Here is a 27280-nt window from a genome sequence, read left to right as displayed (position 1 = left end):
TTGATGGGGAAACTGAGGCAGAGAGTGCATGAACTGGCCTAGAACCTGCACTACACTGGAGGTCTTCGCGTTCTGGGGCAGGAGCCGTACAAGGATGGAGGGAACAATGAGCGGGCATAGAGCTAGACTTGTCAGGAGGCATATAGCTCGACTTGCCCGCCTGCTGCCCACCTGCTGCCCGCCTGCTGCCCGCCTGCCACCCCCTCCCTCTCACCTCCCATAAGATGTGCAAATTTGTGCAGCAGACGCTTCGACTTACCAAGTAAGGCAGCAACTTCATACGCCTTCTTTTGTTCAATTGTCTCGTAATTGAGAGCTTCAAAAAATATATCCAGAACAAGGATGTTCTCGCTGCGGAGGGAACGTTCAGTACGTACATGGGTGGACCCGCCAGGATCCACAGCCATCATCTAACAGCTTTCCCTTGGACAGATGGAGAAACGGAGGCCGGGGAAGTGCCACCACCGCCCAACGTTTGAGCTGGTTAGTGGCAGAGCTGGGCCTTGAAACCGGGAGCCCTGACTCCACTCCATGCTCTTCACAGGCCTGGGGGCTGAACCTGGAGGCACCTATCAGCGACCCCCCTTTTGCCCCGAGTTCTCTTCCCCACTCTGCACACTGCCTCGCCTCCCAGTTCTCTGGTCCCTAAGGGAGTCCGCCCAGGTCCTTCCCTGCAGGCGAGCTCAGGACTCTTTTGACGAGGCTTGCCTGCCCAGCTGACCCCCCTACCCACTCCTGAGAGTCCCCGAGTTCCTACTGGGATTTACAACAAGCTTCTAGTTAGAGGCCCCGCCCTGGCATTATCAAGTCAGCTGCCAGAGCTGGAGTGGCTTTTTAGGGCACAAACCTATATGGGGCGGGCGGGGGCACCTTGGTTCCCTCTGTTCCTTTAGGCAGATGTGTTAATGAGACACATCTTGGCAGGAGGCCCCGTTGCTGCCTGCAGAATGTCTGCTCAGCAGCAGGAGCTGGCACCTCCTACGATTCCCATCTCCTTCGGTGCTGCGCACAATGCCCTCAATGCCAGTCCCCAACCCCCCGAACAGAAGCAGTCTGCTTTGTAGACACACGCCCAGGATGGGCTCTGACAATGGTGCTGGCAGGAGGGAGTGGCTGGGGAGAGGAGCAAACCCCTCTCTCCACGCAGGGCTCTCCGAGGTGCCAAAGCAGCACCAACTCTTGCCTGGTTTATGGTGACAACCTCCTAACTGGCTCCCTTTGCCCACCCGGCTTCCCATCCATCCTCTAAGCGAATGCCCAAAGGGTCTTTCTAAAACTGCTCAACAAGTTCAAATTACATAAAATTACAGTTCAGTTCCCAAGTCACTCAAGCTATGTTTAATAATAAAAGAGAAACATGGTAATTAGTGTACGACCGCTACCCTTCCCATTGGCTAATCAGCGTATCCTTATGCAAATTAACTGTCAGCCAAGATGGCGGCCGGCAGCCATGCACTGAAGCGAGCAGGGAGGCTTGCTTCCTCCAGGGACTGCGGTTCCCCGCCTCACTTGCCGGACTCTCAACTGTAACTCTAAGCAACTATTACTATGTTGCAAATAAGAAGCTAAACAAAACCGGCTGTCAGTCAGCCCCGGACCGCAACATTGTATCCATGTTTTCAGCAGCGAGGCCTCAGAGCTAAAGCTGGCCCAGAATAAAAAAAAAAAAAAAAAAGAAAACAAGCAGCGGTTGGGAGCTTTTAGTCAACTGCCAGCGGGAAAACAGCCCTCAGCCCCTCAGCCAGCCTGGCTAGGTACCCCAGTGGGGACCCCCACCCTGATCCAGGACACCCTTCAGGGCAAACCAGCCGGCTCCCACCTGTGCACCAGGCCTCTATCCTATATAGTAAAAGGGTAATATGCCTCCCGGCTCCGGGATCAGCGGAGCAGCGAGGCTCCCGGCACCGGCATCAGCGTGACAGGGGGCAGCGCCCAAACCCCCTGATCAGCCCTGCTCTGTGCCTGATGGGGGGGAGCTCCCCAATCCCCCGATTGCCCTGCGGCTCTGTGTGTGACAGGGTGCAGCACACCAACCCCCTGATCGGCCCTGCTCTGTGTGTGACAGGGTAGAACCATAACCTCTCCATCGGCCCTGCCCTGAGTGTGACAGGGTGCAGCACCCCAACCCCCTGATCCGCCCTGCTCTGTGTGTGACAGGGGGCGGTGCCCCAACTCCCCTATCGGCCCTACTCTGTGAGTGACAGGGGGGAGCTCCTCAACCCCCTGATGGGCCCTGCTCTGTGAGTGACAGGGGGCAGTGCCCCAACCCCCTGATCGGCCCTGCTCTGTGCGTGACAGGGGTGGCACCGCAACCTCCCCATCGACCCTGCCTTGAGTGTAACAGGGGGCGGTGCCCCAACCCCCCAATCAGTCTACCCTGAGCATGACTGAGGGTGGCATTGCAACCTCCCGATCCGCCCTGCTCTGTGCATGACGGGGCGGCGCCCCAACTCCCCAATCGGCCCTGCTCTGAGCCTGACCAGGGGCTGCACTTAGGGATTGGGCCTGCCCTCTGCCACCCGGGAGCAGGCCTAAGCCAGCAGGTCGTTATCTCCCGAGGGGTCCCAGACTGCGAGAGGGCACAGGCCGGGCTGGGGAATGCCCCACCCCCCCAGTGCACAAATTTTTGTGCACCGGGCCTCTAGTATACATATATATATATCTCCTATCTAATAAAAGAGTAATATGCAAATCGACCATCACTCCAATGCACAAGGTTGCCGCCCCCATGTAGATACAAGATGGCCGGCAGGAGAGGGCAGTTGGGGGCAACCAGGCCTGCAGGGGAGGGCAGTTGCGGGGGACCAGGCCTGTAGGAGAGGGCAGTTTGGGGGACCAGGCCTACAGGGGAGGGCAGTTTGGGGGACCAGGCCTGCAGGGGAGGACAGTTAAGGGCAATTGGGCCAGCAGGAGAGCAGTTAGGCATTGATCAGGCTGGCAGGGGAGTGGTTAGGGGGTGATCAGGCTGGCAGACAGAAGCGGTTAGGGGCAATCAGGCAGGCAGGCAGGCGAGTGATTGGGAGCCAGCAGTCCTGGATTGTGAGAGGGATGTCTCAGATTGGGGAAGGTGCAGGCTGGGCTAAGGGACCGCCCCCCCCATGTACGAATTTCGTGCACCAGGCCTCTAAAAAAAAAGAATATATATATATATATATATATATATTCCCCTATTGATTTCAGAGAGGAAGGGAGAGAGAGAGAGAGATAGGAACATCAATGATGACAGAGAATCATTGATTGGCTGCCTCCTGCACACCCCCTACTGGAGATCGGGCCCGCAACCCAGGCATCTGCCCTTGACCAGAATCGAACCCGGGACCCTTCAGTCTGCAGGCTGATGCTCTATCCACTGAGCAAAACCGGCTAGGGCTCAAGCTATGTTTAAAATGCTCAATGCCGGCAGACTGAGGTGATGAAGTTGAAATGAACACCCGCACCATGAGGGACCAGTCAGGTGAAGAGTGAGAGGAAAAGCATTCTGGGAAGAGGGAACAGAATGTGCAAAGCCTGCCTGGAAAACTCCTATGCATCATTTAAAAAATCTCTTGACGCGTTCCTTGGCAGCATCCCCATGTGAGGTGCAGTCAACTACCTCCCTGTATCTCTGAGGCCTGGATCAGCCTTTGTCACATTCAGTTGTCTGCTTGTCACCCTGCAGGACTATAAGCTCCTTAAAGGCAGGGACTGCATCTTAATCATCTTTGTCTTCATAGTCTGAGTGCTGAGCACATACCTTGCCACACAGTAGGTGCTCAATTAATGTCTGCTAAATGGAACTAATTGCTTACCTTTGCCCTCTTCCTTGATTGCCCCTAATTTCCTCCTGATCCATACCAACCCCCCTCCTCCCCAGTCCACATGCCCCTGAGCTTACGAGATATATTTTTCTGATTTGTTAAACTTCTTCTCGAGGTACTTGGCTGACGTCTTGCTGGGGATCTTCACCATGGAGAGCTCTTTGTTGTAGCGGGTCAGGTTGCAGGGTGTCCTGCAGAGACAGTAATTGCTGTCCTTTTCCGCCAGCAGACCTGCAGGGGAGAGGAAGGGGGCTTAGTCCACTGTGGGGACTGGGACCTCTGGGCCAGGGCAGCAGGTCCAGCAGGAGAGAAAGGAGCTGAGAAGAGGTGCCCTCCCTGGTGAGTGAGGGTTGGGGAGAGAAGGGAAGCTGGGCTGCTGCTCTAGGTTGAGGGTGTGAGTGCTTATGAAAAAGTGCCCACTCTTTCTAGGTTACTTTTGGTCCCGTGTTCCTTCTGCGTCTCTCACTGTTATGTGGCCCTTTAAAAACTGTTGAAAAGGCACTGCTTTTGGAGAATAGGCTCTGAGGGAGTCCTGGCCCCTTCTACTTCCCCGGCCTTCATCTCTGCTCCTAGCCTCAGTGTTCTCATCCACAAAGTGGGCAAAGGCACATGTGGGAGACCATTGCACCTGAAAGCTGGGCTCTGCGGATTCCCTCTGGGGCTGGCTCCCCATAGCCAATGCCCACCTCTTGTGCCCACTGGGTTAGGACACAGGCCAAGATTTGCATGCCTTTCTCTAGAGCAGCGGTTCTCAACCTGTGGGTTGCGACCCCTTTGGCGGTTGAACGACCCTTTCACAGGGGTCGCCTAAGACCATCCTGCATATCAGATATTTACATTACGATTCATAACAGTAGCAACATTACAGTTATGAAGTAGCAACGAAAATAATTTTATGGTTGGGTCACAACATGAGGAACTGTATTTAAAGGGCCAGAAGGTTGAGAACCACTGCCCTAGAGGTAAACTCCCCGCATCCAGGTTCATCTAGTCCAGTGGTTCTCAACCTTGGCTGCACATTAGAATCACCTGGGAATCTTTTTAAAATCCTGATTTCTGGGCCTCATCCTCCGGAAATTCTGTTTCTTTGCTATGGGGTGGGGTCACAACATTAGTAACAAAGAAACAGAATTTCCGGAGGATGAGGCCCAGAAATCAGGTTTTTAAAAAGATTCCCAGGTGATTCTAATGTGCAGCCAAGGTTAAGAACCACTGATCTAGTCTCTCCTCCCTCCCCCACCCCTTCCCTCCCCTCCTCTCCCTCTTCTCCATTTATGACCGGGTGGTTAAAGACAACATTTCCCTCCCTCTTTCCTCTAACCATCTCAGTGTTTCTGGCTGCCCATGGGTTTTGTTGATTCCTCACTCCAAGGAGAGACTGAGTCTTTGCACACATCAGAAGTCACTGCCTGTCCTCTCACCAGCACATCCCTCGTCTCCAGTCCTGGAAGCTCTGGCAGTGTGAGTCAAGAGCTGCCCCTACTTAACTCCAGCAAGTGCAGCTGCCCAAGGCACTCAAGTCCATGCATACTCGACCTTACCTCTGCCCCACCTCCTTGGGTACACCTGCTTTGGGTTAACCTTGGTGGCCTAGCTTTGTGAGCTACTAGCATGTGTGTGTGTGTGTGTGTGTGTGTGTGTGTGTGTGATACTGTCACACTCCTTCTGTGCCCCCACACCTGTTGTGCATCCTCTCTCGTCTCTGCCCCTCATCTGCATTCCTCAGCACCCCCACCCCCTGACATTCACTGCTCTCTGTCCACCTCTCTGCCTCCTTTCTCTCCCCAGCCCTCATCCACTCACATCAATTCCCTCCCACCTGCTCTCCACCTCCCTCTCCTGCAGCCATTCCACTCCACCCAGCCTCTCCCCTCACCCTTCCCATTCCCCCTCCCACCTACACCCAGGAGAGCCCCGTCTCAGGCCCTACCCAGCATTCCACGTGTCCCCAGTACTGACCGAGCGCAGGCTCTGCACACTCCTTGTGCTGCTCGGGGGTACAGAAAGGGGCGTCCCCTGCAAAGAAGAAACACAGGGAGGTACAAAGGCCGCAACACCTCCCCTCCCGGGGCTGGGGGTGGGGGGCAGGCAGTGCACCCCTTACAGGCAGGGGCAGCCGTCTGCCACTGGCCAGTCCAAAGGGAGCCCTGGACCAGGGCAGCCTGGGGGCATCGGGAGCAGTGCACCCAGAGCCGGAAGACTGGGTTCCCATCTGCCCTGTGACCGTGGGCAGGGGCTAGGGGGACCCTCCCGATGGCTGCACTGGTGATGGGTGAGAAAACCTTGCTGGCTGATCTGCTAGTCGGGGGAGGCGGTAAGCACCTCCTAAGTCCTGGGCGTGGGTCACTTCCTCCTGATCCTGAGGCGGGGGCTCTTCCCACCACACACAGCACTGGGAGAAGGGCTGCTCTGTAAGCGCCTCTCGCTGCACCCTGCATCCCCACCAGTAATTGAGAGGTTAGGGCCAGTGTCCTGGGTGGAATGACTGCTTGCTTTCAGCTCAGGTTCCCTGAGGCAAACCTCAGTCTGAGCAGCAGGCAGGTAACACTAACTATTGCTCAGCTGTCCTTCCTGGCATCTCTTTGTAGAAGTCCAGGGTCCACTGTTTTCTCTTTTCCCAAGGGCTACAGTGAATGTCCACCTTGATATCTTTCCTCACTATTTCCCCAAACACCCTTTTTCAAGAGCTGAGGGGCTGTTATGCTCTCTCCTTTCATTTATATATATATATATATTCTCACCTGAGGATATTTTTCCATTGATTTTTTAGAGAGAGTGGAAGAGAAAGGGAAAGACAGAGAGAAATATCTATGTGAGAGAAACACATCGATTGGTTGCCTCCTGCATGCATCCCAACCAGGGAGGAGCCTGCACCCAAGGCACATGCCCTTGACCGGAATCAAACCGGGGACCCTTTGGTCCACAGGCTGATGCTCTATCCACCAAGCCAAACCAGCTAGGGCTCCGATAATAATAATTTAATTGATAGTTTTCCTTTTTGCTCTGTCTTCTAGGCAGCTCAGAGGCAATTTTATTTTTAATTTACTTATAACATTTTTATTTATTGATTTTGAGAGAGAGAGAGAGAGAGAGAGAGAGGCATTGACTTGTTGTTCCACTTATTGATGCAGTCATTGGTTGATTCCTATATGTGCCCTCACCAGGGATCAAACCCACAACCTTGGCACATTTGGGATGATGCTCTAACCAACTGAACTACCCGGCCAGGGCCTCAGAGGCAATTTTAAAAATCAATAATTCTAACCTTAGATTACTAAATAAATTACTGATTATTAATGAAATGATTCAGAAATTAATTGTGAGGATGTTCATTTCAGCATTGGTTATATTAAAAAACAATTGGTAATGAACTAAATGCCTAATATAAGGATTTCATTAAATACACTTAAATAAAGCATGCTATAAACATGAAATAGTAGCTGTTAAATACACGAGCAAAATTCCTGGCACATAGTAGGTCTTCAGTCCACAGGATTTTTGGTTCCTCCTCCCATATGCTAACACAACAACCACTGACTTCTGCAGTTTTAAAAGCATTTTTATGTCTTAGCCTAATTTTTTTTTTTTTTTACTTTAAAGATAACGAAGCTGAGAACAGAGAGGTTTAGAAACTTGGGCCAGGACACAAAGCAGGTGAGTGGAGGAACCTGAATTAGAAGCCAAGGCCTCCAGCCCCTGTCCTCCTCGCTGCCCTCTCCAGCCCCACTCCCTCTGCAAGGCCGCCTCTGACAAGCTGACCGCCTCTGATGAGATGGCCACAAGCACTGTAAGTCTGACACCAGAAATATCAGCACCGGCATGTGCAGGCGGGCTGGTGGACGTTTGCTTCATTTGAAAGAGTGCTGGACTTTTGGGTTCAGGAAGGGGAATATCTGGATGAAATCATCACACATCAGGATGTGTGAACATGGACCACACGAGGAACGATTGCAAGCCTCCAAATATCTGGACACAGCAAACAGTTAGCAAACATCTCAAACACTGGGAGGAATGTTCTCCAAACATCTGGATGCTTCAGGACCCCAGGGAGCTGCCTCAGTTGCTAGAGTGGATGTTTCTGCCTGCTCGCTACATGTCTGGGCACCAAATAACACCCCTTTGGATGCTCGTGGAGCTCTCATTAGGGTGAGAAACGCAAAGAAGGCCCCAGGCGGTCCCCTGTGGCCGCCCCTCCCCTGGCACTGACCTGGCATGTGGACCATGCGGCAGTTGCAATTCTCCACGATGTAGCGGGTCTCACAGTCGATCCTACAGGCGGTGATGCTGTAAACAGGAAAGAAGTCGAGTCCCATCTCTGAGGATCGGCACTCGCCCCACGGAGGCGGCAGGTATGTGAGCTGCAAGACAGGAAGAGGGGGCAGCAGTCAGCCCTGGAGGTTCAGCCTTGATGGACTCAGAGCCTCCTTCATTCACTTACTCAATCAACCAATTATTGAGCAACTAATTCATGACAATCTAGACTCCACTGACCTCACATGCCTTCAACATCTGGCTCTAACATTAGTATTTTTATCTCCTCTCTTATGAACCTTCCCAGAAATTCGGATCTTCACAGAGCCTTTTACACATGCTGCATCTTGTCACTTCCACACTTTGTCATCTCCCATCTCTTGGAAATTCTACCCTCCAGACTAGGGACCTGAGACCTCGAGCTGGAGGAGGGTTTGGGATGAAATGGCCTTCGGCATACACAGTGTTGTTTATGATCCTTGGCCCTGGCTAGAGCAGCTCTCCAGTGCCAGCTGTGGACAAACTCCTTTGGGGAATGTGTCACTTATTCTCAGAGGCCCAATGACTGCAAACTGTTCCAACACCTATGGCACTTGCCTGCTGGGGATGAAGAGAGTGAAGGATGAAGGAACTAATGGTTGGTGAGCACTTACTGTGTGTTAAGCCCCAAAGCCAAGTCCTTTACGTCTTAAAAAAATTTTAAGAATAAAAAATACAATAAAATGCACACATGTCCAGCGCACAGTTCAACAAATTCTGAAAAATCTACACATCTATGTAACTGCCACTTCAAGCAAGAATAAGACATTTTTGCCCTGGGTTAGAGCATCGTTCTGATAAGCCAAGGTTGTAGGTTCGATCTCTGGTCAGGGCACATAGAAGTATCAACCAATGAATGCATAAACAAGTGGAACAGGGGTCCTCAAACTTTTTAAACAGGGGGCCAGTTCACTGTCCCTCAGACCGTTGGAGGGCCGGACTATAGTTTAAAAAAAACTATGAACAAATTCCTATGCACACTGCACATATCTTATTTTGAAGTAAAAAAACAAAACGGGAACAAATACAATATTTGTATTTGCATGTGGCCCGCGGGCCATAGTTTGAGGACCCCTGAAGTGGAACAACAAATGGAAGTTTCTCTCTCTCTCTCAAATCAATAAATTAAAAAAGATATAGGATATTTTTAATTACCTTAGAAAGTTCCTTCCTGTCCCTTTCCAATCAGCCCCCACCTGCCCGGGCAATCGCTGTTAGGGATTCTATCACCATAGCTTGGCTTTGCCTCTTTTCAAATTTCATATAGAGGAAGACTTACACTATGTGCTCTTTTGTGTCTGGCTTCTTTAGCTCAACAAAATGTCTTTCACACAAAGTAAACTTCAAGACAAAGATACTGCATGAGATAGAAAGGGTTATTTTCATAGTAACAGGCTCAACCATCAAGGGGACATAATCATTCTAAATATGTATTGCCCAATGATAAGTCTCGAAAATACGTGAAGCCCTGGCCAGTGTCTTCAAGTCTGTGTTCATTTATTGTGTCCTACCCAATGGTTTTAAATTCCAGGTCATTTCATTTTTCAGTTTCAGGTTGACTTCTTAAAAAAAGTTTCCATATCTTGCCCCCGCCCCCCCAATCTCTCATTATTTACATCTCTTTCTGCAATTATTTAACATGTTTATCATTGTTATGTTAAAGCTGTTGTTTTTTAAATTCCAAATTGGGTTATATGTGGCTCTGTTTTTACTAGTTGTTTATTTTTCTCTTCACATCTTGCCTCTTTCTTCATGTGTAGAGTAGGTTTTGATGGTATGGCGAAGGACATGGTCATTTTTTGTTGTATGCTGGACACAGTAGATAACTATAGTGGCTCCAGGTCAGTTATCTTCCGCTGAACAGCACTGAGTGAATCGCTTTGATTTTGTGAAGGTGTTGTTCAGGCTTTGTATAAAATGGGTATAATATTTTTGTTTTTTCCCTTAGTCCTGGGCTATAGCCCTTAGTCGTGGAATGTGATGTTAACTCCTAAGGCCTGACACTTCTGGGATTTGAATGGAAAGCCTGAGATGGATGCTTATCAAGTGTAACTTGGTGGGACTTGAATGACAAAGTCTGTCTTCCCTGCATTGGCAGCTGCTGAGATTACTGCCCAGCTCTGTCACCTGTAGTCCTGGGCTCCTTGGAGTGCCACCCCTCTCCATATGAAGTTCAAGGTTCAGCCTATGATTTTAGGGAAGTTTATAGAAGCATTTTGGAGCTCCCCCTCTGTGGGTCCCACCTTTCTAGGATCTTTCTTCCCCCAAATTTTCAACCTTTCTGGCAATCATGAACCAGGAACTCTGTCTTGTGCCTTTTAAAAAGATTATGTTTTTATTGATTTTTTTAGAGAGAGAGGAAGGGAAAGGGAGAGATAGAAACATCGATCTGAGAGAGAAACATTGACCGACTGCCTTCTGCACACCCCGTACTTGGGATCACGCCTGCACACTGGGCATGTGCTCTGACCGGGAATCAAACTATGACCTCTTGGTGCATGGGATGACGCTCAATCCACTCAGCCACAGCAGCCAGGCAGACTTGTGCCTTTTTAAACGTAATGACTGCTACTTTCTGCTCGAGCTCTACTCCAGTATTCCCTTAGAACCTGCCCTGCCCTCCAGGGAGAAGTCAGATAAATAAATATGTATTTCACCCAGTGCAGGCCCCTATCCTCAAGGGCTGAATACCCTCCAGGTCCTGCCTGCTTTAGTCACATCAAATAGCATTTTAAAATATCTTGTCCAAAGTTTATAATTCCTATTTCCAGGAGGCTTAGTCTGATATAAGCTATCCCACCATTACGGAGAACCCCAAGTCTCCACACTCATTTAGCATTCATAGGGCTCCTTGGAGGGAGATGTTCCTGTGCTCGTTTTATTAACGAGGCACCTGAGTAACAGAAAGGTTAAGTAGCCTGTTCAAGATCACACACCTTGTCAGTGGCAGAGCCAGCATATGGTCCCGGGGATTTCTGACTCCAACCTTGCGCCTGTCACACGATACTACATTGTCTCTGCAGGAAATCGGTGGGAGGGAGGGAGAAGCACGCCAGGGAGGACTTCTCAGAGCTCTGCTCTTTTGTTTTGATCTAATGGCTGCTTTCTTCTTCCTTTTTCCCCTTGTAGATTTGCTTTACTATCTCCTCTTTCTTTGGAGTGCATAAGTTGACCAGGCCTTTGCCCAGATTTCCTGTATGACTTTAGATAATTCACTGCTCTTCTGGGAATCTCAGTTTCCCCACCTCTAAATAGGAAGAACTTAAGGGTAGATGTTCGATGATTAGAATGCATTAGGTCTCCTACCCTGCTCAATACTGGATCCATAAACACACTAATTGGATTTGGGAAGGACCAACAGTGACTTTTGGCAAAGCCGGAGTGTGTGTGTATGTGTCTAAAATGATGAATATTAACTGTGAGGGCTACTCATTTCTTTTTCTTCCACGAAAACAGGTTCCCACAGTGGGTGGACCAAGCATGGTGCTGCTGGTGAGGCTCTGGTGATGAGCCAAGGTCTGTTCAGGGTCAACGACTTCCCTTTTTCTGGCTGGGGTCATGATTCAGAGCCCAGGACCACCCTGCTGTGGCTGGCTCGTCACTTGTCCCATCAGCTTTTCTGAAGCCTCACACACCACAGCAGCCAGGAAATCGCAGCGTGCACAGTATCGACTTGTGCTTGCCAGTGAGTGTCTGAAAGCAGGTTGGAGTATTTGTTTATCCAGGGCCAGCAATGCCTCCGGGGGACCCTGCAGCACTGTCTTCAAATATCCGAAGGGCTGTCTCGGGGAAGAAGAATTCCATTTGTTTCCGGGCACCCCAAGGGAAAGACAGACTCAGAATCATTGCAATCAGGGAAGTGGGGAGCACGATAGCGTTTACTGATGCTGCAGGTGCCGGGACAGGCACATTACACGCATGACCGTACTTAATCTTAAAGAAGGAACAACTCAGGCTCAACTTTCTAACTTCCCGCATGATTCCATAATAAAAGCATCGTCTCGAGAGTAAGTTCCCCATCAGGAGGGGTGGTGTTCAAGCAGAAGCTGCCAACTACCTGGCTGGGATGGGAAGAGAGAGAGATTCAAGCATTGGGTACCCAGGGGATGAAATGACTTCTAAAGTCGTTTAAGCCCCGTATGCTTAATCATAGACCTTAAATTTATTATTTGATTTAAGAACTAGAGGCAGTGGAATGAGCCAGACAGAACCCCCCCTCCATTCTTTCATGAACTATCTGTGTGACTTTGGGTAAATGTCACAGCCCCCTCCCCCATCCCCAGCATTTAGTCTTATCTGATTAAATAAATTCAGTGCCCAGCAGCGAGTAGGTGCTCACCAAGTCTGAGCTCCCATCCCCTTCCTCAAATAAACTCTTTCATGTTTCCCCACCCTTTCAGTCATGCAACAAATAGCACAGCTCCACCTCTGCTCTCCTCACAAGTTGGTTCTACAGACCAGCAAATCTCTGCCTTGTTTGGCAGCAAGTTACTTTGACTTGGGTCTATTATGAGAAGGATTCCTATTAATTCAGGCGTCCAAGATGGCACCAGGCAGCTGGATCTTGGGGTCGAGCTGGGAGAGACCTGGGCTAGAGATGGACGTGTGGGGAGCTTCGGTGCATAATGAAGCTGTGGGTGGCGGAGCTACCCAGGGAGAGAGGGGAGATGCCCAGGATTGAGCCTTGACAGGTGCCTGCGTTTGCTTGACAGCTTGTCCTCCCTTACCTGTTTTTTCTATTGTGCTGTGGAACTGGTTGGTGGCTTTCGATAATTGCTTAAATTTATGAACTGAGTAAAGAACGCAGAACTTTTGTGACTGAGTACTCCGGCGCTTGCCTTTCATTGCTCCACTGTCTTGAGGCTTCTCTCTACAGTCCTTTTCACTTTATCACTAGAAGCTGGGGTTTGCTTCCTTGGCATCCTATGCTGGTCCTCAGCCACCGGCTCTCCCAGCCTCTCCCAGCCCACAGATCCTGAGGCCGGCCAGCAGGTGGCGCTGCAGTTAGCATAGCTGCCCAAGGCCTGTCTGCAGTCTGAGCTGCCCCAAGGGAGGAAGCCATAGGCCCTTGCCAAGCTCACTTGGCCTTTTCCTTGTGTCTGCAGCCCACTCTCGGAGGCCTTTGGCTGGCTGCTGCTGCTGCTGCTGTGTGGGGTGATGCTGAGAAGATGATGAAACTGCATGAGAATATATTCATTCTGCTCCTGGAAAGGCTAGGAAAGGCATGAGGGAGACAAGGAGAGATGCCCACCTATCTCACCTGATGCCCACCTGGCTCTTTTGTGATAGCAGCCACTTGGCCTCTTGCTTCAGTGATGGCACAAGGTGCCCACCTGGACCCAATCACTTTAGGCTCCGGGGTACTCCTGCAGGCTCCTTCCTGGGCCAGGTCAGGGTCTTTGTCCAGGTCTGCCTGGCTTCCTCCTCTTCCTCACTTACCCACCTGGCCGAGATCCTGGCCCCTGTGTGCCGAGAGCAGCCAGGCTAGGAGCACATGCTCTGTGGTCAGACCCAGCTGGGTTCCAATCCTGGCTCTGCCACTTACTTAGCGGGGGACCTGGAGCAGGTGGCTGCGCCTCTCCGAACCCTTCTCTCTGCATGAGAATCGCCCCGAGGTATTCGCTACTTCAGAGGCTACTAGTTTTGAACTTGAGGTCTGTGTGACCCAGCGGTCACCCTTGGCTGACACCTTCCGGCCTCTGTTTGGTCATGGGGACAGACTGTGAGATCAGGCCATTGTTAAGCTCCACAGAAAGCCTCTTGCCCGAGGCCTTAGGACACATGGAAGATGCCAGAAAGCATTGGAGAGGGTCTGCATCAGAGCACAACCCCCTTGCCTTGCCCAGTCCTAGTCCCTCTCCCCCTTTCGCTCTCCTCATGGCTTTGCTACCTTTTCCAGAATCGACATCTTCTCAAGTATTTTCCCAAGGGAAGGCAGTTCTAGAGGAACCGTCATTTTTGTGCCCACGGGCTCTGTACTGAGGAGGGCTCAGCACAGAAACCCATGAGTCCCGGACCAGCTGAGGGCTGGGTTTTCCTGTGCGATGTTGGGCATGCCACGTAACATCTCTGGGCTTCTCTGTCCCACCTGTAAGGGGTGGGGTCCGAAGGGTACTGTGCTCTGAGAGGCCCCAGGTTCCCCTCTGAGGTCCCCCTGCTGTGTCCTGGGATCCCTCCCACTCACCCCATTTTCCCACCTTCCACTGCAATGCAAACTTCTGCCTCGCCCGCCCCGCTGGACGGGAAATCAGAGCCTGCTTTTTAAGCCATAATTTTCAGTTTGATGTTTTTATTGCATCCTGCCGAGTGATTTAAGCAGGTTCACAAATGATTATATTGTGCTGTTTTTAAACAATGTTAAAATCAAATCAAATCCTAAAGTCAAACCCACAAATCCGTTGGTAACACAGGCAGCAAAGGAGTCTCAGGGGAGACATGTCCTTGTAGGTCGCACAGAAACAGAGAAGCGCCCCCTCCCCCCTTCCCCTTCCCGTCTCTGCCAGCTTCAGGGAGAGTTCAACCCACAAGGTCAAAGCAGAAGAGAAGGCATCAGGAAGAAGCTCAGGTCATCGTAAAAGACTGAAATATGGCCCCTTTCAGTCCCCACAAGGGCCCTGAGAGAATAGGACCACTTGCCCTAAAGACGGGCTGTGGACTGATTGAGGGCATAGACGCGGCTGGTGTTTACTGACCCTTAGCAAGTACTGTGTGTGCTCTATGTCCTTGATCCTCACAACCACCCCAGGGGCTGGCACTTCTAGGATCTCCATTGTGTGTCTGGGAGCCTGGGGCATTGAAGCGACTCTGGTCATGGAAGAGCTGGATGGGAACCCAGCAGACTACACCTTTAATAACTACCTACACTGCCAGCACGAAAGAATCTATAACGGGTTGTGGTTCGCAGAAAGCAGAGGGGATTACTGGGTGGGAGGGAGAGATAGGAACATGTGTTCTTCAGACCCTGATATGGGAAATACTAGTCCTACACAGGTTCATGGAACAGTTTATCCTCATGACAACCTTGCCAGTTAAATATTATTACCCCGTTTTATTGATGAGCAAACCTTGGTAACTTGCCCAACACCACATGGCTAAGAAGCAGGAGAGGCAGGATTCTAACCTGGTTCTGTCCAGCTGCAAGGCTCCTGATGGGGCTCAGGAGATGATCTTCCTTCCTTCCTTCCTTTTCTTCTCCTCCTCCTCCTTTCTCTTCTCCTCCTCCTCCTCCTCCTCCTCCTCCTCCTCCTCCTCCTTTTCTTCTTTCTCTTCCTCCTCCTCCTCTTCCTCCTCTTCATCTTCTTCTTCCCCCTCTTCTTCTTTAATTCTTTATTGTTGAAAATTTTACATGTCTCCTTTTCCCTCCATTGACCTCTCCCACCCACTCCCGCCCCCCAGCACATGCCCCCACCCCCCTATTGTCTGTGTCCATTGGTCATGCTCATATGCATGGATACAAGTCCTTTGGTTGATCTCTTACCCCACCTCCCGACCCTCCCCTGCCTTTCCTCTGAGGTTTGACAGTCTGTTTGATGCTTCTGTGTCTCTGGATCTATTTTTGTTCATCAGTTTATGTTCATTATATTCCACAAATGAGTAAGATCATGTGATATTTATCTTTCTCTGACTGGCTTATTTTGCTTAGCATAATGCTCTCTAGGTCCATCCATGCTGTTGCAAATGGTAAGAGTTCTTTCTTTTTTACAGCAGTGTAGTATTCCATTATGTAGATATACCACAGTTTTTGAATCCACTCATCTGCTGATGGGCACTTAGGCTGTTTCCAAATCTTAGCTATTATAAATTGTGCTGCTATGAACATAGGGGTACATACATTCTTTCTGATTGGTGTTTCTGATTTCTTGTGATATATTCCTAGAAGTGGGATTGCTGGGTCAAATGGCAGTTCCATTTTTAATTTTTTGAGGAAACTCCATACTGTTTTCCACAGTGGCTGCACCAGTCTGCATTCCCACCAGCAGTGCACGAGGGGTCCTTTTTCTCCACATCCTCACCAGCACTTGTCGTTTGTTGATTTGCTTATGATAGACATTTTGACAGGTATGAGGTGGTACCTCATTGTCGTTTTGATTTGCATCTGATGATTAGTGACTTTGAGCATGTTTTCATATGTCTCTTGGCCTTCTGTATGTCCACTTTGGAAAAGTGTCTATTTAGGTCCTTTGCCCATTTTTTTTGATTGGATTTTTATCTTCCTTTTGCTAAGTTGTATGAGTTCCCTATAAATTTTGGAGATAAAACCCTTACTGGATATAACATTGGCAAATGTGTTCTCCCATGCAGTGGGCTCTCTTGTTTTGTTGATGGTTTCTTTCCCTGTGCAGAAGCTTTTTATTTTGATGTAGTCCCATTTGTTTATTTTCTCCTTAGTTTCCTTTGCCCTGTATCAGTAAAGATATTGCTATGATAAATGTCTCATATTTTGCTGCCTATGGATTCTTCTAAGATTTTTATGGTTTCCCGTCTCACTAAGTCTTTTATCCATTTTGAATTTAGTTTTGTGTATGGTGTAAGTTGGTGGTCTAGTTTCATTTTTTTTGCATGTATCTGTCCAATTTTCCCAACACCATTTATTGAAGAGACTGTCTTGACTCTGTTGTATGCTTTTGCCTCCTTTGTCAAATATTAATTGAGCCGTAATGGCTTGGGTCGATTTCTGGGGTCTCTGTTCTGTTCAGGAGGTGTTCTATCTCAGCTCTGTTGTTACCCCCGCTGTCCTCTTTAGGGGACTCAGCTTTTTCATCGGCAGCATCTGGGTTCAGACTAGATAACCTTCAGAAGTGGTGTAATGTAGTGTAGGTGGTGGTCTATAAGGCAAACCAGGTGACTGCTCCTCCTGCCCCAATTCTGGGCACATGGCAGACATCACCAGTCAATCACAGATTATGGTCTTAGACATATCTAAATACTGCCATTTGCTTGAAATTGAAATGCATTTTGGGAGGCCTCATCTGTAGAACCCATTAAACTAGACATGCTTAAATATTCACATATGCCAGATAAAAATGATGATGTACTAATACAGACTATGACTGCCTGGCAAGAACAGCAACCCAACCTGCCCCCGTGTGTGGGAGCATCTGAGACTGGTGTTGGCACCATCTGGATTTACCCAATCAGGATTCTGTGCTGAGATCACAGACAGAGTTGCTTGTTGTGCTGGCTGGACACTAAGTAGTAGTAGCTGATGCAGCACTTTAACAAGCAACGGAAATCAATTTAAAAAGTGAATTACCCATGGTTTGTGACTAATAATAAAATAATTAGGTTATATCCAATGCAGTAAGGTCCATGAATGGAGAGAATATAACAAGAACAGAAAATGTTTATACAAAAGAGCAACAGGATTTTTTTTGAAAGGCTAAGCCTTCCTCATTCTATCATGACTTTCACTTGAGGCCTTGCTGGATCCAGGTATTGAAGCTCTACAAGAACCCTTCCAGTTTTGGTGTCATGGGGCAGCCTTTGCAGCTTTATTTCCATTCACCCATCCATCCACCCACCATCATCCATCCATCCATCCATCCACCCACCATCCATCCATCCATCCATCCATCCATCCATCCATCTATCTATCCATCTATCCATTTACCCATTTATCCATCCACCCATCCATCTATCCATTCATCTATCCATCCATTCATCCATCCATTCACCCACCCATCCATCCAACCACCATCCACCATCCATCCACCCATCCATCTATCCATTCACCCATCTACCACCCACTCATCCACTATACACTCACCCACCTCCCATGTCCAATAAACATTTATTTAGCACCCAATCTGTTCTAGGAACACTGCTAGGAACTGAGGCTATGCAGATGAATAAGATGTGGTTCCTACAACCACAAACGGGGCTTTCTGTCTAGAAAGAACAGGCATGTACACAACAAAGCGAGTGCTCTAATGGGGTAACCAGGTACAGGATGGGGGGCACTGAGGAAGCCTGGCCAGACCAACTTGGTGTGTGTGTGTGTGTGTGTGTGTGGGGGGGGGGGAATCAGAAAATACTTCTTTAATGGAGGGTGGTCACCTTTCAGCTGAGTCTAGAATGACAATGTCATTCATTTCATTAGGCAGATCAGGTGTGGGAAGGGTGTTCTGGATGGAAGGAACTGCTGGGGCAAAGATGTGGAGGTAAAGAGTGGCCTGGCCTGGAGGGGGAGCCTCTGGCAGCACAGAAAGATAGGCATATGGTGAGTGGCGGGCTAGGTGCAGTGCTCCGTGTGTAGGGAGCAGCCCCAGGTGACTGAAGAATCTTCTGTGATTGTGATCGTGACATCTGCACTTGCGGCAAATATACATCCCCCGCAGGAAACAGCCCTGCTAACCTCCTGCCCGCCCCCATCCCCGCCCCTGCCCAGCGGAAGGCTGCCTTGCGGGAGTTTTTAGCGTGTCTGTGCATGCCGACGCATCATTATAATCACATCTCCATCCGGACACAATTTCTTGGGCAAGTGTTGGCGGCGCTGCTGGCGGCATGTTCTCAGCAAATTGCCTGGGTGTGTGATTTGTTGGTGGAAACAGGGAGAAGGAAGTGTTGCAGAGATGCTGGTGGGGAGGCGGCCTCACGCCCGGGAATGAACTTGGAGTCACGCGGTCCTAGCTTGGCCGCTTACTCACAGGCTGATGTGGCCAGGCACTGCGCGGTTTTCTTCACTCCTTCCAGCCCTGCGCCAGCCTCTCCCTTTGTCTTTTCCTGTCCAGGGCCCAGGCAGGTTCTCCTCCTGACTTGTCAGTCCTGTGGGGGCCCTCATGATAAGGTGCTGGGGACGACATTCACACTTTAGTCAGAGTGAGTGGAGCTTCTGGCTGTTGGTCACTCTACACCCTGCACAGCTGTGCACAGCAGCTCCGAAATGATTCAATAGCATAGAGAGAGGTCAGTCCTGCGGCCCTTTTCAGACTCTTCAATCGATGATGCCCAGGAGTAGACCAAGGGATTTTCTTAGAAATGCAACCAGAAGGAGAAGAAAAAAGGAGGAAGAGGAGGGAAGGAAGGGCAGGCAGAGATGCAGTCTAGAACCCGAATGGCCCCTTTCCAGCTGGCAGAGCTGAAAGTATGGGTCAGAGAAAGGGACCAGGGTGTGGCCATCAGGTACTTTCCCTGAGTCGTGGGGGCAGCACTTTAACAATTTCAAGCCCAACCCTCCACCAGGGGCCTCTGGAAGCCCAGTGAGGGCATTGGAAGGAGGCACAGAGTCCTCTTCCCCTGGGAATCCCCTGCTGCGGCAGGAGGCCCGCGGAGCAGACCCCACTCGGAGCCCACATCCAGGAGCCAGATGAACTTGCTACCTGGGCTGGTGACACTGTTGCAGCCCCCTGAGCCTGAGATGGCTCAGCATGGGGGCCCTGTGCGCACGGAGCAGTTGCCACACCATGCATCTTTTATGAGCCCCTTCCTGTTGGTTTTCAGTGGGGATGGCAGTGGCATAAAATGTGTGGATTCTGGAAGGGTAAGATGCAGAATTGGACAGAGAACCGACTGATGATTCCAGAGGGAAGAGAGATTGTGGGACTGGGTGAAGGGGTTCAGAAGTTCAGACTGGTGGTAACAGAATAGTCATGGGGATGCAAAGTACATCATAGAGAGCATCTATCTATATAAAACCCTAATATGCAAATAGACCGGACAGTGGAAACAACCGGCGGAACGACTGGCCGAACAACCAGTCGCTATGACGCTCACTGACCACCAGGGGGCAGATGCTCAATGCAGGAGCAGCCCCCAGCCCACAGGCTCTGACTGGTGGTGGCGGCAGTGGGGGGCGGGGCTGGTGAGTGGGCAGTGCCAGGCCAGCCAAGGTGGGGATGAGCAGGGGCCCCACAAATCGGCCCTGATTGCCGGCCAGGCCTAGGGACCCTACCTGTGCACGAATTTCATGCACCAGGCCTCTAGTAGTCAATAATAACTATGAATGGTGCCAGGTGGGCACTGGAAATATCGGGGGGAACACTTTGTAAAGTATAGGATTCTCTAACCACTAGGTTGTACACCTGAAACTAATACACAATAATACTGAGTATAAACTGTAATTGAAAAAAAAAATATGTGGCATTGAATGTTTATGCTCTTGGGCCACTTAGTTCTCAGAGGTGAGGGAGAGTTCTCAGGTGTGATCCTCCTGTCTCAGCCCTGAGCCAGCTGAGCCACACTTAATGGGATCTTACATCATTTTCCAAAGGAAGGTAACTGCTTTGTACCTACACTGTTTGTGACACCACACTGTGACCCATAATTCTCTAAATCACTAATATTCATGGGGGGGGGGGCTCATTATAATTGTGAAAGCCCCTCGATCACTTCCTATATTATCCTTCAGTCTGTTGGTTCCTTTCCACCGTCCCTAGAAATGCCACCATTGTCAGCACACTGGACCACGTTTCTTACACAGGCTAGTGTTTTATAACCTTAAAACACCATTATTTCACATTAAATGGTTCCAATTTTGAATGGCGGAGCTGGTGGTCTTATGTGGCTCCCAGGGATTGTTACAAGTCTACAAGGTGCCTCCCTTCGAAGGGGGCTGGGCAGACGGTGCCCTTTGGTAGACGTAATCTCAAATGTTTGACCCTTCGGAAGGACTGCAATGGAAAGATCAATACGCCGCCGGCCTCGGGAGTTCACCGTCATGTGCACCTGTTACAGACTGAGCTGTGTCCCCTCCAAATCCGTATGTTGAAGCCTTAACCCACAATGTGACTGTATTTGGAGCTAGGACCTGTAAGGGGACAGTCAAGGTCAAACAAGGTTATTATGGGTGGAGGCCCTATCCTGATTGGATTACTATCCTTAACAGAAGAGGAAGAGTGCCCTGGCTGGTGTGGCTCAGTTGGTTGGGTGTCATCCCATGCACCAAAAGGTTGTCGGTTCAATTCCTGGTCAGGGCACATGCTGGGGTTGTGGGCTTGATCCCCTGTCGGGGGAGGAGGGTACAGGAAGCAGCCGATCAATGTTTCTCTCTTTCTCTCTCCCTCTCCCTTCCTCTCTCTCTAAAAATCAGTGAAAAATTAAAAAAAAAAAAAAGAAGAGGAAGAGACACCAGAGTTCTCTCTCCACATGCACAGAGGAAAGGCCACATGAGGACACGGGTCCCGCCCCACAGGTCTGCTGTGGAGGTGGAAGGAGACGTCAGCTGGCTGGAACAGAGCAGGTTCTGAGTCAACACCCAGGGGGCACTGTCTGGCTAAAAGACTGGGCTGTGGGCTCAGGTAGACCGGAGTTTGGGTCCTAGCCCTGTTACTTACTGTTTCCCCATCTGTAAATGGTGAGTAATAATACATATTTCTCTGCTGTGAGAATATCTGTGTTTTATTGGTTATGAAATACACATTTTCTCACACCCTAACATCAGGGCCTCTGAGCATTGTGTTATAGTTTAATAAGTAGTGGTTTTCTTTCTTACTGGCACATAACATAATGCTGACCCTGATAGTTGCCGTTGTCTTAGATTTGATGAGATATAGCAAATCAGATCATGTTCGAAAGGGCTCAGCAAAGCACCCGGCAAAGAGCAGTTGCTCAATAAGTGGCCACTGTTGCTATGATTTCCTTTGGAGCCATGGCAAGTCTTAACATATCTGTTAGCCTCAATTTTCTCAGCTGCACAATGGGAATAAGCATCTCTACATTATAGGGCTTGAGGGAGTATTAAATGAGATAACACGCAGACTGAGACATCTACCACGGCGTTTGGCATATGACAGGAGCTCTAGGAATGCCCCCCCCCCCCCCCCCCCCCGCACCCCAGCCTGGGACTCTACCTGGGGCAAACCTCCCCATGGTGGAGTTTTGGCACAGGTGGGGTGAGGAAGGGGGAGGATTCCTTAGGCCTGAGCACCTTGGCCTTGCTGGATAAGGTTTCTTTCTGCTCACTGCTATCCTCTGGAGGTCCTAAGGATTGGGGCAAGGCTACTTGAACAAGATGGGAAGGATAGAGAAGAAAATGGTGGCAGGCTACCCTGCTTGGTGAGACGAAGACCTCCATTGAGATCCAAGCCCATTCAGGGACTGTGACTAAGAAGATGTAAATGACACTCTACATCCTTGGCTGAGGTTGTTTTTACACTGGATGTGGCTGCTGGGAAAATGGCCCAGATCACACATCTAAACCCTTGATTCCCTCCTGCCTCCCAGCAGAACACACTTCTGGGCTGGAGACATAGGATTCGAGAGGGCAGCCCTTGCCTGGTCATATGGGCTGGCAGCATCCCTTCTCTGGCTTTTCCCAGAGGCCACAGTCTGGATTGGGATCAATCAGACCTAGTGTCAAATCCTGGCTCTGGATGATCGCGGGCACATGCCACTTCCCAACGGGTCTCAGATCTGCCAAGTCAATGTGTATGCAGGCTCTGTCACATTGCTGCTACTCAAAATGTTACCCAGCCTGTCCCCCTTCCCTCCTCCCCAACTCTGATGATGAGCATCGGAAGAAATCATAAGCAATGCGGACATAACTACGAAATACTCAGATGTATATTCCCTGTTGCTCTGATAAAATGGTCTTTGAAGCAAACCTTCCCCTGCAAGTCTGGAGCATCTCAGATGAGCAGATGCAAACTGTCAGACCACAAGGAAGTCCCAGGCACTTGCCTTCCCAAGAGGAGCAAATAACCTCTGTTCATGCTCTTTGCTGGCTCCTTGAGATTGTTCCATGGCCCTCAGGCCTCCTGTTTGGTGGTGGGGAGACTGGCATATCCAAGAGAGGGAGAGAGGGTGGGTGGAGGGAGGAGGCCTGGACAGACACACCCTTTTTTTGGTCCTGGCACTTTGCATAGATTAAGTATGAGGTAGGTGCTATTGTGGTTCCTGTGATAGAGATGAGGTAACTGAGGCACAGATGTGCAGAAGCTTGCCCAAGACCTCACTGCTGGTAAGTGGTAGAGTCAGGATTCAGACTTGGACAGGCTGATGCTGAAGCCCTACGCCACTATCCTAGGCTCCTCTCTCCCAGGTACTCCAAGTTATGTAATCCCAGGGGATGCCCACTGCCCCAGAAAGAAGCCATTCATGATCGGAGACTTACTAAGAGATTCCTGCGTGTCTCAGGATGTGCCACTGATGGCTTCTTCTCTTCTTCCCCCCTCACCGTAGGACAGCCACATCATCACCATTTTACAGATGATAAGACTGAGGTTCACAGAGGCAAAATGATTTGCCTGAGGTGATCTAGCAAGTCAAGGACAGGGTTTGGATAGGAACCCATATCTTTGGACTCCTGGTCCTGCCCACACTGAACCAGTTGTCTCATCTTCCCTTGCCCTGTCCTGTCCTGTCCTCTTCCTGGGGCACTGCCCAGCCATCTATGAGGGGCAGCATGATCCACACACAGAGCTGACCATCACACTGTCCTGTGGATTCAAAGCTTTGTCCTTTCCTAGGACCTTCTTAAAAAATATGAATCCATGGATGTATCTCTGGGATAAGCCCACAGGCAGACACCTTACTTGGGGATTGTGTTCTGAGTGGCAAGAATTAGAAAGAATTTGGAGTCAGACATGCTGTGCTTAGAGCTCAGCTTTACCACCTAAGCTTGGTGACTTTGGGCAAATTATTGATCTCTTTGAGTATCAGTTACCTCTGTGTGAGAGAGGAGTATCACTCTATCTTGAAAAGTTTTTAATGAGATAATATCTTATATAATAAAAGCCTACTATGCAAATGGACCGAATGGCAGAATGACCAGTGGAATGACCGGTTGCTATGATATGCACTGACCACCAGGGGGCAGGCACTCAACTCAGGAGCTGCTTCCAGCCCACAGGCCCCAGGCCAGCCAAGGCGGGTGCCAGCGGGGGCCCCCTGATTACCCAGCTGGTCACCCCACAGATTGGTCCTGATTGCTGGCTAGGCCTAGGAACCCTACCTGTGCACAAATTTTGTGCACTGGGCCTCTAGTATGAACATAATGCAGCATATTGTTATGACACATAGCAGGTGCTCAATACAGTGGAGGTTTTGTCCTTTGTCCTTGGCAAAGAGTCCAGAAAATTTGTTTGCTTTAAGAAAATCCAGTTTGTAAAATTCACCCAATAGTTATTTTAATTATTCCAGGATCCCTGATGTTCACAAAGGGCTTAGCCAGGTGCTTTTCCTTTACATGGCAGCTACATGTGTATACTTCCCTGCCCATTTACGAATCTTCAGCTACTTGACAGTGACATTAGTTGGGGGAGAGCCATGTTGTGGGAAGCCAGAGCTACGAGCCATTACCTGCTAGCAATCAAGTAGGATTGGAGGGAGAAAGTAGGTCTGAAAGAGCAACCTAAGGAAAAGACTTCAGTGATTAATATCTATCTCACCCTCTTCCCAGGAACCCATCCTTTAGTTGTTTAAAGCAAGATGTAAATGCAGAGTCAGACACCCTCAAATGTTTCCCCTTAACTTTAAAAGCCTGGTGACAGGTGACTGGAATGAGCCTTCCCAATCTAAGATGCCAAGGTTATAATTGTTCATTCTTCTGGCTGTAATTTATCCTGCTATCCCTTTGGGTAGCTAAACAGCTCTGATCACGAGTTGCCCAATTGGCTTATAAGTCTTCTTGATGAATCACTCTCATTCTCTCAGTCCTTTCTCTGGGCTGCAGTAATTTTTGACAACTGTCTTAGAGCCTCTGTCTCCTGTGGGTGCGAAAGACAAGAGCCATCCATTAGGAAGAACACGTGGAGGACAGGAAGCTCCTGGCATTGAGGTGGTAGGCAGGTGGAGGGCCAAGGGCACAGGATGCAGCACACGATCTGTGCTCAGTCACCTCCAGAGTATGAGGCACCCTTGCCTGCTTGAGGTCTTTGGATCAGGAGTGGCTGGGCAAATCCTGCCCACTGAGCTCCACTGAGTGTCTAGGACAGTGGTTCTCAACCTTCCTAATGCCGTGACCCTTTAATACAGTTCCTCATGTTGTGGTGACCCCCAACCATAAAATTATTTTCGTTGCTACTTCATAACCGTAATTTTGCTACTGTTATGAATCGTAATGTAAATATCTGATATGCAGGATGTATTTTCATTGTTACAAATTGAACGTAATGAAAGCATAGTGATTAATCACAAAAACAATATGTAATTATAGATGTGTTTTCCGATGGTCTTAGATGACCCCTGTGAAAGGGTCATTTGACCCCCAAAGAGGTCGCGACCCACAGGTTGAGAACCGCTGGTCTAGAACATCTTCATTAAGAAAATGCCATGTGCTCAACGGTGAATCCACGACACAGATAAATTCAGGCAGCATGGCAAAGATCACAAGTGCTCCAGTGCTAGAGTTCTCATCTTCTTGGGCTGGTTGGTTTCCCCACCCCCCTTTGCCTCTAGGTGTGGCATGTGACTAGTTCTCACCAATGAGATGTGGGAAGAAGTGGTGTGGTCAACAGATGTCCTAGAGCCGTGGTCAGCAAACTGCGGCTCGCGAGCCACATGGGCTCTTTGGCCCCTTGAGTGTGGCTCTTCCACAAAATACCACGTGGGGGCGCGTACGTACAGTGCGACTGAAACTTCATTGCCCATGCGCAGAAGTCGGTATTTTGTGGAAGAGCTGGTATTTTGTGGAAGAGCCACACTCAAGGGGCCAAAGAGCCGTATGTGGCTTGAGAGCCACGGTTTGCCGAGCCGCAGTTTGCCGACCACTGTTAGAGGACAGAGCTGCAGGATGGGAGGGACCTGGATCCCTGAATGGCCAAATGGAGCAGAGCTGCACTGCCCATTGCACTGGGCTGGGACATGAGTGAAGAATAAAAGTTTATTGTGACAAAGCACTCAGATTTAAAGGTTGATTGTTATAGCAGTTAGCCTCTCTTGCCTACAACAAACAATACTTTCTTTAACAGGACTCGAACATTCACACTTAAGGAACTCCCTGTGGGCAGAGTATTCTGAGTTAGCAGGGTGGCTTCTACTAACTAGATAGTACAGTGTAACTCACCTAAGATAGCCTTTGTGTGGACATTCACTTATAACTTGAAGAGCATTGGATGTATGGGCTCTTAATGATTAGATCTGATAAGTTGCTCTTGTTGGGGGTTGGATGGAAGAACCTTGACCCCTCCTGGATGGGTGAGCAAGTCAGATTCCATCTCCTCTTCTTGACACGTTGAGAATGCGATCAGCTCCCTCCTGGGCTATTGCCACCGTCTTCTCTGTGCCCTACCCCCTGCTTCCCATGTACCCCCTCCAAGCTGGTCCCCCACCTCATTTTCCGAAAATGCAGACTCAACCATGTCACCGCCTTCCCTTGAATGAAAACCCAAGCTCCTTTTCTTCAGAAGACCCGGGGTGATCTGCCTCCCTGTCTCTCTTCTCATCTTTCCCCATCTGTGCTCATCTGCCTCCCTGCCTGGAGGCTTCTTCCTGCTTCTCAGCCTGCAACCACCTACCCAGCTTTTAAGACTTAGTTTGTGTTCCTCTGCCAAGGAGCCCTCTCTTCTCCATCATCCCTTCCACCGTTAGACCTGGTGTCCTGGCTCACGTCTTACCCCGGCACCTGCAGAACCTATTGTACTTATTGGCTGACATGCCTTCAAGCTTTCTGGGAGCAGGGTTGTGGGGGCCCGGTTTCTCTTCCCCAGGCTGGCACACAGCTGGAGCTCATCTGCCTAAACTCCCAGCTCTGTTGCAGCCACGCCAGTTCCCAAGGCAACCTTCCCTCCCTGGGCCTCAGTTTCTCCAGAAACAAAATCTGAAGGTTGCTTGGCCAGGCTGGTCCTTGATGTCCCCCGGGCTTTTCCGGCTTCCGTGCTCCAGGACTCTATGATTTTACCGCTAACATAGTGCAGTTATGGGAGGGAAATCAATACTGAAATTTTTCCTGAGCCATGCGTGAGCTGCAATCCTTCAGAAGACTGTCCTCGGGGGTGCCGGTGGCGCTTGGCTTTGCCTGACGCCAGAGAGGATTTATCATCGCAGAAAAGCTTATGCGGCAGGTTTAGCAAATGTGGCGTCGCAGGTGCTCCAGCGCTTCATTTATCGAGCAAACACCGCTTCCCCACACGGGTTTCTGTCACTGGGATCGTACACGGGCACTCAGATAGAAAACCGGGCTAAGATGTCCTCTGTCACAGGCTCCGAGGAGAAACGGACATGACCCACGATGCCCTGGCCTGGGAGGAAAGGCCATTGCAGGTTTGCCACTTGCTACATAGAGCCCTGACTTTAGACATCAGGGCACGTGTAGGGTG

At 49.8% G+C, this 27280-nt stretch overlaps 1 protein-coding gene across 2 annotated transcripts in view; it reads right to left on the bottom strand.

The window, feature by feature from the left end:
- ASIC2 (acid sensing ion channel subunit 2) overlaps positions 1–27280 on the bottom strand; it is an 825099-nt gene that overhangs the window by 7264 nt on the left and 790555 nt on the right. For both annotated transcript variants that reach the window (XM_070395589.1, XM_070395588.1), the window contains exons 4-7: positions 8005–8155; positions 5757–5813; positions 3875–4028; positions 260–351 (exon numbers count right to left, since the gene is read on the bottom strand). In XM_070395589.1, the coding sequence (XP_070251690.1) occupies positions 260–351; positions 3875–4028; positions 5757–5813; positions 8005–8155 (454 nt within the window). The remainder of the gene's footprint in view (positions 1–259; positions 352–3874; positions 4029–5756; positions 5814–8004; positions 8156–27280) is intronic.

This window comes from Myotis yumanensis, unplaced genomic scaffold (genome assembly GCF_028538775.1).
Source record: "Myotis yumanensis isolate MYYU_CA2020_CCGP unplaced genomic scaffold, mMyoYum1.0.hap1 SCAF_16, whole genome shotgun sequence".
NCBI classification, from domain to species: Eukaryota; Metazoa; Chordata; class Mammalia; order Chiroptera; family Vespertilionidae; genus Myotis; species Myotis yumanensis.
This window is presented reverse-complemented; position numbering and strand designations above follow the sequence as displayed.